This window comes from Melopsittacus undulatus, chromosome 3 (assembly GCF_012275295.1).
Source record: "Melopsittacus undulatus isolate bMelUnd1 chromosome 3, bMelUnd1.mat.Z, whole genome shotgun sequence".
Lineage (NCBI taxonomy): Eukaryota > Metazoa > Chordata > Aves > Psittaciformes > Psittaculidae > Melopsittacus > Melopsittacus undulatus.
The window spans coordinates 59292360-59304587 of NC_047529.1; the positions used below are offsets into that span (position 1 = coordinate 59292360).

The 12228-nt window shown below is 44.5% G+C and overlaps 1 protein-coding gene across 2 annotated transcripts in view; it reads left to right on the top strand.

Moving 5' to 3' along the window:
* Window positions 1-1208: 1208 nt before the first annotated feature.
* Window positions 1209-12228, top strand: part of SOBP (sine oculis binding protein homolog) — a 120535-nt gene continuing 109515 nt past the window's right edge. Inside the window, exons 1-2 of one of the 2 annotated variants that reach the window (XM_005154671.4) lie at window positions 1209-1375; window positions 10790-10928. In XM_005154671.4, the coding sequence (XP_005154728.4) occupies window positions 1280-1375; window positions 10790-10928 (235 nt within the window). In that variant the 5' untranslated portion in view covers window positions 1209-1279. The remainder of the gene's footprint in view (window positions 1376-10789; window positions 10929-12228) is intronic. The other variant, XM_034061143.1, reaches the window with a different exon arrangement.

Consider the following 12228-nt stretch of genomic DNA (forward strand, 5'->3'; position numbering starts at 1 on the left):
TGCTCTGGGATTTTACAGACTGAGGTCTGGTTGCCACCTCATCTTTTTTGCTCGCTGCTCTGATAGCCAGGACTATGCCAAGTCCCAGGGTCTTCCTCTTCTCAGGGCCACGGGGAAAAATGTGCTCTGTGTCTCGAATTGCTCTGCTGTCTGAAGCAGGCAAGCAAAGCTCATTTCAGTCACGAAACGAGCAACGGAGTTGCCCTCAACTTTTCATACCAAAAAATGTCAGTGATTTAAGCTTCAGAAACAGAGGATGTAAATTAGACATTGCTGCACACAAACCAAACTTATCTTTCACAGGCTAAACAGCAATTTTTATGGGAAGCCTACTCATACCCACACCGAACAGTTTATTTTTCGACTGCAGGTCTTTCTTCATCTTTTTTTAATGTACAGTTTTAAGGTGTACCACAGTCATAACGAGAAACCACGTACAGCTCCGATTTTGACTAATGGAACAACGGACCGTGTTGTACCAGGGTAATTAGGGACTGACTGCCAGGGAGCGCGAAAGCACAACCCAGGAATAATCAATGCATCCCCCACAGCGCGTGCTGTAATCCAGCACCTCGCCGCTGAACCGCGTCCCACCAAGCCATTCATCCTCACCTCCCAGGCGCGGATAAAGGGACAGCCGAGAGGTACCCAACGCCAGCACGGCGGACAGCCCCCTCTGAACGGTCCGGCCCGGCCCCGCGGGGAGGCGCTGGGGACACACGGGGGGGCGCGCACAGCCCCCTCCCCCATCCCGCCGCTCCGCCCCTTCCACTCCGCTCCTCCCGGTGCTCGGCGCGGCGCCCCCCCTCCCTTTCTCCTCCTCCTCCTCCTCCTCACCCCCCCGGCTCCCATGGCGGGCAGCGGCGGCCGATTCGGTGCCGGCAAGCCCCGCCCGCCGGCGGGCCGAGGCCGGCCTCCCCCTTTCCCCGGCCGCCCCCTCCGCGGCAGCCCGCCAGCAGCGCCACAGCAGGCGCGGGGCCGGCTCGCTCCGCGCTGCCTCTCGCCCGCCCGCCCCGCCGCCCCGCCGTGCCGCGCCGCTCCCATGCAGGCGGGCGGCGAGGCAGAAGATGGCTGACTCGCCGGGGCACCCGCGCCCCTGCCCGCCCGCGCCCCCTGCCCGCCCGCCGCCACCGCCACTGCCGCCGCGCTCCCCCCGGGCCCTCCGCGGCGCCGCCTGCCACCACTGAGAGCCGCCGCCGCCGCCCCCCCCCCGCGCCCCTCCCGGCCCCCCCAGAGCACCAGCAGCCATTTCATCTCCACCACCAAGTAGGCGCAAAAAATGGCAGAAATGGAGAAAGAAGGGAGACCTCCCGAAAATAAAAGGAGCAGGAAGCCGGCTCACCCGGTGAAGCGGGAGATCAACGAGGAGATGAAGGTGGGTGCCTGTGATGGGGAAGGGAGAGGGGGTCTCCCCCCCACCCCCCGCCTCCGTGTGTGGAAACGAAATAAGAAAGGATCTCTTGTCATTTTTTTTTTCCTGTAGGATGCACTGAGTGTGTCTCAACTCCGCCTCCTGGGCTGAAAACAGAGACGAATTCACAGGCTGCAAACCCTGTTCATTCACCAGCTTTATTTATTTTTTTTAGCATAACTCTCCCTCCTCGGGCTTTTTCAGCTCCGTGGGTGCCAGTGATGAGCCTTTTTGCCTTCCCTTTTTATTTGTTTCTACAGCCATCCCCTCAGGTAGCTGGGAAGCCAGCCCTTAAAGTTAGGAAAGAAAGGGACCTCTTCTAAACACAGTGTTTCTCTCCTTTTCCCAGTAGCCAGCTGCAACTGTGTAATTAAATTGTCAAAGTGCAGTGCTGCGGTCTGAGCCGCGCATCCTTGTTCTCACTTGAGCACGGGGATCCCTTTCCTCTCTTCTTCCCTCTCGCCTCGTCCTCTGCTTTCTGTGTTTCGCCTCCCAGGCCATCCCAGCGGCAGAGGTGCTGCTGGAAGCTGGCTGGTCGGGGTTGCTTTTGCTGGATGTGTATTCTGCGGAAGGCTGTCCTGCCTGGTAGGAACTGGTGCCGGTCCAGCTGTGCTCTGAAAGTAGCGTTTGACGCTGCCGCTCCAGATGTTAGGATGGCTGCGATTGCACAAAAACGTTATTGCAGGACTTCTTTTATCATTAGGTCGCCTCTCCAGGCTTGACCGGTCCTATTTTTTTGCGCCTGTTTTCCATGTCTGTTCCGTGTCTGTTTGTTTTATGTCTCAAATTCCCCAAAGTTGGGAACAATGTATTGAGAGACTTCAGCTGAACTTGTTGTTGCTTAATGTGTAGATAAGGCATAGTCTGGTTATGAGATGAAGCTGCTGCGTTTGAGTATGTAATTTATTAGGAGGCTGAGTGTAAGTGGAGGACTGCCTGGAAAATGTCACACGTTCGCATAGTATGTAGAGTATATAGGCGCATATATAAATATGCATGATGCCTAGTGAAAATGTCTTTGCTTTCCGGAGCAGTGATCTCCCTGTGTAAAAATAAACGGGAATGCACAGTCCCCTCCCCTCTTCCCTCTCTGCACACCACTGATTTCAGTTAGGTGCCCTTTTTTGCCCAAGGCAGGCATTCTTGCTCCTGCTGCCCGGGTAATGAGCATGTACACAGTTCTGCATGCACATCGACTGGAAATGTGGACAAGCGTAGTATTAGGGGAATGAACGCAGTAACGTGCCGGCACATCTCTTTGGAAACAAACCGTACTAGTTTTTGTTCCTGAGGACCAGTATTACTCTTTGCGAGATATACGGCACATCCTATTTTCAGAGAGGGCTCTGTGTGGGCACTGAAGATTGAGAGTCATGCCTCATTGTAATACCACATAGTTTTGAGGACTGCAGAGGTCTGTAGTATAGGGCAGTGGCCCTTAGAGCATCACCTAATGTGATCTATATGGATTGCAGCTTTTAAGTTTCATAGGTTCTAGAATTACAAATTAGCTGATTTTAATCAAAACATGTGAAATGTTATCCTGGCTGGATATAAAGGCTGACTGTGCTGGATCCTCTGGGTTTGTTTTGTTTACTTTGGCTGCAGGCACACTCAGCGGTTTGGGAGATAGTTGTTCTTCTACAGTATAACAGATGTTTGTCTGAAAGGGTGAGGAAGAAACAAAAACAACATTGTGTGAAGGAGAAAAATTACACAATTTCAAACTAATGCTTTGGTATTAAGCACTGGCGTTAACCTTCGTGTAGAGTTTCTCTTTTTTTTTTTTTTAAATCATGGGTGGCTGCTTAAGTTTAGAAACCTCAAGATTTCAGCTGACTTAAAAATTAAAGGCGGGTAGAAACGGCATTTTGAACGGATGTGATTCTGGTCGAGAGCGAGATAGCTGATGGCAGAACCTTTCACAAAACACAGGCCACCTTTCAATGTAAACTATGCTGTATATGCTATGCATTCTTAGTAGGACAGTGGGCTGCTATCATCTGAGAAGAGGAAAGAGAGGGGAAGAAAAAAAGAAGTGGTTTGAATTTTGACTGGTTAAGAAAGTTAAAATCCTGTGGTGATCATTTACTCTCTTTACTGATGAATTAAGATGTCTAGTTGTTCTCCCTAAACCCAAAGAATACAATAATGTAACATATTTGTTACACTGTGCAAAATGTTTGCAGCAAAAGGACAGAGGGAGCACAATGTGCCCTTGTGTAGGTTCATATCTGTAATGTTCAAACAGGCTGTTTCCCTTAATCTGAACTGCTTTCATCTGGACCAGTGTAAAATAAGCTCTGGTAAGTAATCACGGCAGAGCAGAAAGAAAGGAATGTATACAGCAATAGACAGCCTAAGCTGTAAAAACTGTAACCCGAGTATCAGCAGCAGATCAGATATCAAGGCTTTAAGGTAGGGGAAATGAAAGAGATGAAGGGGAGGAAAAGACGAGAGAGGGAATGGAAAAGTCAGCTTGGAAAGTGAAGGAGAAGTAGGAGGGCCCCCTCAGGGAAATTTGGCTCAGGGATTAGGGAATTTTATCATGGTGTACAGTGACCTACTCAGGTTTCAGCCCACGTTGGGTCGAATTGCCTCCCTTTGCTAGCAGAAAGAAAAAAGGACTGGTGTATATGTGATTTTTTTTGTTTGTTTTTTTCTCTCCCCTCTTTCGGATAATAAAAAAGCCATTGGTACAAGTGTCTATTTTAAGTACAGCAAATGCAGGGCACTATGAATGAGCAATAAAATTACCTCATCACAGAGACTTCCTTCAAGATTCACTATTTGACACGGCCAGATATTTTTACTCGAGAAGGTTCACAACACCTGACTGGCTTGGTTTGGTCCCTTCCAACAGTAGTGTCACAGCTCGGTTTTGACATGACTGGGTGGATATTCAGGTTGCTTGCTCTCTCCTTATGCCAGATATTAAGTTACATTTTTGTTATCACTAACCTAATGTACTTGATGGTTATAACAAATTTTAATTTGATAGTGTTGTGTGCAAGCAGCACATGTCTGCGTGGTTTTCTGATATTGCATTTCAATGAAAAATGTATTGAGGAGGAACTGTTTTGTTTCGCTCTGACCTTCACAGCCTCTGTTTTCTTCTAGTTATTTTTTCCCTTTTGTCCCCCATACTCCTTCAGACGATAGTTTCCATTTTTATTTCCCGAGGTAGTGTTCACCTCATGCTCAGGAAGAGAGTAGATAGTTACTCTGAAATTCAGTTCGGTGCCATTTCTCACTTGCTGGTGAATAATGCCTAATAGATCCAAAGCTACTTTAATCAGGGAACCCAGTCCTGGTTTAAGACCAAAATATTTTTTTACAATTTCATTGATGAAAGCACTCATCAAGGTGCGGTGATGGCTTCCCCATCCATCTGTCCCTCTCCAGCTTATTTCCATTTGCCATCCTGCTGCCAGGCAGCAGTGCTGCTCCAGAGGTACAGCTAGGTGCTCTGCAGTGCTGTGAAATGAAGTTGTGTCCAGCACTGGGTTGCACTGGAGGTTCTCCTGAACAAACCAGACAATGTGTCCACGTGTCTCTGTCAGTTGAAAGGCGAGCAGTTAATTTGTGCTGTAATTTCACAGGGCTGCTACATGTGCTTGAGGAGTTTACCATCTATAAATATTCTCAATAACTAATTTGTATCTAAAATTGGGCTGCGTTCCTGATGCCTAGAGCTTAAGACAGCCCCATCTGTTACAGTTTAATAGTAAACTCATCAGAAGATCTTTCAGTTTAGTGTTTTAATATTCCCCGTTTGGCATTTAGAAGTACTACTGTCAGAAGGAGGGAAGCAGTGAAGCAGGCGTAGCAGCCCTGCGCCTGGAGCGAGCCAGATCCCTCGGAGTGCTTTGAAGAGTCCAAGGAAACTCCTCCCTTCTCTCCTGAAAAGCAAAAATGTCCTTGGGAAAGTGAAGAAGCAGGGAGGCTTTATCAGTTCTACTATTTCAGGAGACTGATGTGGAGGGCTTGTTCTTGCAGTCTGCATGGAAGGAATTCTGTGGGATGAATGCAAAGGGAGTTGTGTTGTCTGTACAGGGAGCCTCACCTGCCTGTGCACCACAGAAATAGCACTTCCCCAAACAAAGTTTGTATTGCAGAACCAAATGTGTACGTTGGAGCACAAAGGAAATCACAGCATCACGACATTTTGCTTTCTCATAGCATAAAATTCAATATGGTGACAACATACATAAGCAAAGAAAGTGAGGGTGGTAAAAAAGGAATCCAGGTTCATACTGTGACCATAGAAACCTTTTTATTTCCTTGGTGTAAGTGAAAAGTGAATTTGTGGGGTTTGCACTGAGTGGGTTCTGCAGGCAAGGAAATGGAATGGAGCCACTGTGCTTCCTCCCAGATCTGAAATAAACATTCAGCAGTAAAACCTAGAAGAAAATGAGTCTGACAGACTCATTCTCCCCTGCGTTTCCTGCCTCCGTGTTTGCCAGGCCTCATTTGCTGAAGCCAGGCCTTGCCCCCTGTGAATAATGTTCATAGAGAAGGCAAGTCAAGAGGTCTAAGATGGAAAGAGAAGCATGGCTCAGCTTCAGAAAGTATTAATTAGCAAAGATTTGGGAAAATGATGCATTACAATGTAAAAAAAATCAAGCTGTAGGTGTCCTGTTACGATGAAATGAATCCTAAAGAGGGAATAAATGTGATATTTTAGCATATAAGTTAAATCTCACAAAGGAGAGAAACCACAGTCTGGCGAGTCAACACCCTCTTCTTCATCTTTCCTATGAATAGGAAGCAAATTCAAGTCAAAATACCAATGAGCATAATAGTTAGGTAGTTATCCTGGCTCTTCCAGGAGGAAGGCTATTTCTGTACATCACAAGAATAGAGAAATCACACAGTTAAAACATGCAAATTGCGCATTGCCCTGCAGTGGTGATAAGTGGTTTGGGACTTAGCAGGGGGCAAAAGAAGAATTGCTGTCTATTAGGAAAGAAGAGCGTTGGCAGTGTTGTGTGACTCTGGCCACTGGAGCTTTTTTGGGCCAGTTTCTTTGGCAGGGATGCGCTGGTTGTGCTGCAGCCGCAGTGAATGCCTGGCAGTTAGGCAGCTGCGATGGTGTGCTGTCAACTAGAGGAGCATGAGCGATTTGGCTCTGGGAGGATGTTCACTGACTGCCTGGGTGCACTGGCAGCTGAAGAGATTGTTGGTGTTTCCACCACGGCCTCAGGAGTCTAGCTGCTTGGTGCATGCACGAGAGGCTGAGTGTGGCATGGTGGTGTGAGCACAGAAGCACCTGGGGCAGGATTTGCGTGCTTGTCTTCTCAGCTCTGGTGTTGGCCCACTCTGAACAGCACAGAGGCTTGTTCTCTTTGTTTCCCTGCAGGGGACTGAGCATTGCCTCCTGCCAGGGCAAAGCTAGTTTCCATGCTGTAATTTTGCAGTGAAATCCGTTGATCCTCCAAGGCTTCCATTAGGTTCAGTGGGATTTGTATTGGGCCAAAGGGTCCCAGCTTAGCAGTGTGGTTGCTGACTTGGATTTTATTGATGATGGACAGTGCTGTGGGGTTGAGGTGGCAGCCTTCAACCTGCAGATCCTCCACATTCTTTTTGGGAATGAGTCTGAAAGTAGGCATGGAAGAGCTCAGTGCTTCTGCTGCCCTGTTCCTTCAAAAGCTTGGAATTGCAGCTACTTGCACATCCTTCATCTGGTCATCAGTACTTGTCTTTACATCTCCTTCTCTCTGGGCTTTGGCAGGTCTGTCATCTCTCAGTTCAATTGGTTCCTGTCTAGGCTGCTTCATCAGTGCTTCTTCTGCTCTCATGCTTCAGCCTCAGGTTGATCCGCCATTCTTGCTTTTTTGAAGCACTGTTTTTACAATCAATCATCCTTCCTTTCACTAAACCTTTTAAGCTTGTACATCTTCCAGTGAGGTTCTGCTGTCTGTGTACAGGTTGTGTATTGTCTTGCTTCCTTCCCTTAACTTCATCAGCAACTGGGCTTTCTTGCCCTCATCTGCCCCCTCACACAGAGAAAATTAGTCTCATCATTTGTATTTTGACTATTGCCACCACACTGGTCTTTACAAATTCCATCTTGTTACTGCATCTTGAACCCGCATAGATTGGGACTACCATTGCAATGGAATGAGTGGAAACAATGAAATAAGAATAGTGGTCATCTTTAGGGCAGCAGCTTCAGCAAAGATATGGGGAGGGACTTTATAAGAGCAAGTAGTGATAGGACAAGGGGTAATGGCTTTAAACTGAAAGATGAGATACTGGGAAGAAGAGGGTGCTGAGGCACTGGCACAGGTTGCCCAGAGAAGCGGTGGATGCCCCATCCCTGGCAGTGTTCAAGACCAAGCTGGATGGGGCTTTGAGCAACCTGGTCTAGTGGAAGGTGTCCCTGCCCATGGTAGGGGATTGGAACTGGGTGATATTTGAGGTCCCTTCCAACCCAAACTGTTCTATGGTTCTATGACATGACCTGTGTGACCATCAACTTGACTGACAGGATATTAAATATTGCTGCAAATGGGTGCTGTAGTCGGGAGTCTGAGAGAAGATGATGTACTTCTGTGGGTGCTTATCTATGTGAGAGAGTTAGTATTGAAGAAAACATCTCTCAACTTTGACTACCAGCTTGATAAGGATGGGATCATCCTCTTGGTTTGATATGCATAAAGTACTGTGTAATGAAGCTCTGGCTGTCAGCCACAAAGAGAATAGTTTAAGAGTGATCATCACTGTAATAGGTAAGATAAATTATGAAAGAGTAGCTTAATTTTTTTTTCTTTATCCAGGCATCATTGTTGAGAAATTATGGTGTTAAAAGGGGGCTTCTTTTTGTGAGTGCAATCTGCAGCCTTGCTGTGCTCTCATTGAATTTAGTAGGAAATACCCCAGTGATATTTTATTCTTTTTAAGAGTCAAGTTTCTATGATGGATAATTTCAAAATAATTTGTATTTTTGTCATGATGAGTGCTCATTTTTGTGTGTCACCTGTCATGGGTAGAAAAAATGAGACTTGAAAGGTACTTAAACTTTGCCATTACAAACCAAATCTGGTCACTTTAACTAGATTCTGAAGAGACATGTACGTGTATGAATTGCAGGAAAAACCTACGTGTAGCCTTGTTTACATGTTTTTGGCAAGTAATTAGAAATTACTTGTTGCCTGAGTTGAACAACAGTGCAAATAAAACACAGAGCATCCACAGGAGGCAAATTTAGAGCTACTCAATTTGGTTCCATGGGGTTTAAGTCAGAAAGACTTTGTCAATTGGTCTCTACCTTGCTGGATTAGTCTTTAGGGCTGCGTCTCCATAGCTGAAATTTAGCAAAGGAAGGGAGGCTGGCAGAGCTTGTTGTTGTGTCTCCATGGACCCATCCAGATTGTTCTGGGTGAGCTGCAGTAGCAAGGTTTCACCCCCCATCTCCAGGTCATTTTGTTGTTGGATCCTCAGGAGTTAGAGACAGGTTCTGTGCTGAGAGAGTTTTCTAAAGGGCTAAAAACCAACCACCAAAATTTTTTGAAAAATTTCATGTTTTTGCTAAAATTTAAAACACAGCACTGCATCAAATGAGAGTGTAAATACATATATTAGAAATGGGTGTGTGTGATAACCACATTACACTTTGTTGCACTCGTTGCAAACTCTAGTAGTGACATAGTTCAGACATAATGGGCTGTCATGCTTATCATGCTTACAGTAGAGGTGGAGGTGGAATGATGCAGTGTTTTCTGGTGATTCAGGGCAGCACAGGACAGCCATGGAATTGAGATTTCCAGCAGGAGATCAAGTGAAAATGAAAGGGGGAGAAAACAAAAGGAAATTGATGCTCCAGAGGTCTGCTGTGGGGTTTTGTTTTGGTTTTTCTTTTCCTGAAATGTGTGTTTGTGGCACAATTGCACAAATGATACTCCTGGAAGAGTACAAATTGCTTGTGTTTATTGCTTATAGCTGTTTTACAGCGCTCCTTGAGTGACAGGAACACCTATGCAATCTGGTGTGATGAATGAGGCAGGAGCAGTGCAGGGCTCTGATGTTCTGGGGCAGAGCGTCTGCTGTAGCTTTGAATTCGGAAGCAATTATCATCTGATTAATTTTATTTATTTATTTAAATGACTGGAGAATTGCTGTGTTCTATCATTAGACTTGCTCCCACTCAAAATTAAGCTAGAGCAGCTACTAAACAAAATCTAGCAATGTGCAAATTTGACATGTACCATTTGTTTTGAATTGGTGTCATAGTCTCTTTATTCGTTTGCTGGTAGCCAGAGTCCCGGGAGATGGTGCATATCAGGAGCATTATTTTAGATGTCAAGATCTTAAAGGGAAATTAAATTTGGAATTTATTTGTAAAGAATAATGGTAAAAAAACATGGAGACCAAATAGAAAGGCTTTGTGTGTGGCTTTTTCGTTTCATTTAATAGTTGTCATACTACTTTAAGCTGATCTTTGCCATCACAATAATTCATTAGCTGGTTTCCTTTGGTAGTTTCCTAAATCCGTAAGCTGCAGAGCTCCATAGCACTATTTGGTTTCTGAAAGCTCTGTTGCCTGGCTGCAGATTTCTTAACTTACTCTGCTAAATCTCCTGGCCCAGTAATGAGCATTTTCTGCAGAAATATTTTTGCCACGTGACCTAGAGGATGTGTTTTTAATAGAATTTCAGAGTTATGACAGTCATGTTCCATATTTTGCATTTCCATGCAAACATAAAACGTAACCACACGGCTGCTTGGAAATCGGTTGAAAATAAATATGGCAAAACTGAGAAAGGTTTCCTTAAACAAATATAAGAGATGTTTGTATGAAACGTTGTGGTAAAATGCTTTCATGGTGAAGAGTTTTTAAGTGATTTGACTGTGTAAGGGCTTATAACTGAGGAAAAATGTCTTCACTGTGATTTTATTTGATTTGGTTCATGGGCATCTCAAGGAACTGTAATTGTGTCAGTGACCTGCTCCAGCTGAAAAGATTGTAGCACAGTAAGATTGATTAACTGCTGGCTGAAAAAATCCCTTCTTTTCTGTTATTCTCTTGCTGCAGTCTTAAATATTTTATGGCAACACAGACAAGTTTGTATGACGAATGTATGTTAAAATATTTCTGACATTGAATACCAGAACAAAAGTCATAAATAACTCTCCTTTTCTTTTTTTTTAAATTACAGACATATGAATCTCTGTCGTAATTACATGTGCCAGTCAGAGATTTAAATGCATTACACTTTATGCACTTGACTTATGAAATGAACATTAGTCTTTGAGGAGGTGGGCCAAACCTGACACTTGCTCGTGTAGCACAGATACGGTTCGATTTATGCAGCCCTCCATTCTTTCCAAATGGTTATTGATTACATAAATAAGTAGGTAATTTTTCTCTTTCAGAACTTTGCAGAAAACACTATGAATGAGCTCCTTGGCTGGTATGGTTATGATAAGGTTGAATTGAAAGATGGAGAAGATATTGAATTCAGGAACTACTCAGCAGATGGGGAAAGCCGCCAGCACATTTCTGTTCTTAAAGGTAATGCAACTTCATGTTTCTGTGTTCATGCAAAGAAGGATTAATATCTCAACCTGTTGGAATTGGCATGGGTTGGGAAGCATGTTCTGCTACTTGCTTTGTGGTTGGTTTACATAAAAATATCCCAGACTGCCTTCTGGTCTGAGGAAGCCAATAGCATATGAGGAAAATCCCTTAAAATTACTGTTAGTAGACTTACTAATATACCTTCACTAATAATACCTTTTGTGAGTGAGTTGAAAGTCCTGTACCTGTGATATTAATAAACGTCTCAATTGGAAAAGAGGGAGCACTTTCTTAGTAGTGTGGCTTTAAGGAACCCTTTTGCTTTCAAAATTGAGGCTTTTTGGCTATGGCTTTTTAAAATGCTGGAAGATTTTGAGCTGGAAGATTCACAACACACGTAGGAATGTGAATGAACATTCACAAAAAGGTCATCACCCATGTTTATGCTATACTGTCTTCTGCAAGTGCTGTAGAAGTTCTTCAGGGATGGGATTTGTTTGGAACAATGCTGGACCTTCATGGTTTGAAATGTAAAGGATGGGATCCAGTCTGTTCGTTAAACCTTCAGACTTAACTTCAGACTAAGTTGCTGCCTTCAGACTCTTCAGTCACAGGGAATGGGTAGGGATTTGTAATCAGATTAAAGGGAATGCTGCATCTTGACTTATCCAGCAAGAGTTCCTCAAAGGTTAGGTAAAGAGAGGAAACTGGCAACTTTTATGTTCTTAGACTGCCACTTTTCACTAAATTTGTGGCCAGCTGTGCTTGCGTTTTCTTTCTGATGGCCCACAGCAGCTCTGTATTCAGTGAGTGTTGCATCGAGTACTGGTATCAGAGAGACAAGTTTTGAAGGAGAGGTGGTTAGGAAAGAGGTGGAAAAATTAGAGCTAAGGTTGAAATAACCTAACTGTGTTAAAATTGATTGTTTACAGCTTGTTAGTTCTGTAGTGACACAGGTGATCAATATGTATTTTTCATTGAAAATGTGATGTCATTAAGTCACCTTTGAATAAACTTGTACTTGAGTAGTGATGTGATTCATTTATATTTTAATAAATAGATCTCTATTGAATGGTTTATGGCTTCAGTCTATGCCTGATGAAATTTTGATATACTTCTTTTATGGACACATGAGCTGAATCATATGTTTTATGTACCAAAGAAAGATGTCAGATACCTGTAGCAGGTAGAAATCTTTGGTGTATGCAGTCTATGGGAGGGAAAAAGTTGTGTTTCTTTTTCTGATAGATGGGAGGAGATGGAATAATAAGAATTAAGTCCTGCCCCATAGCCA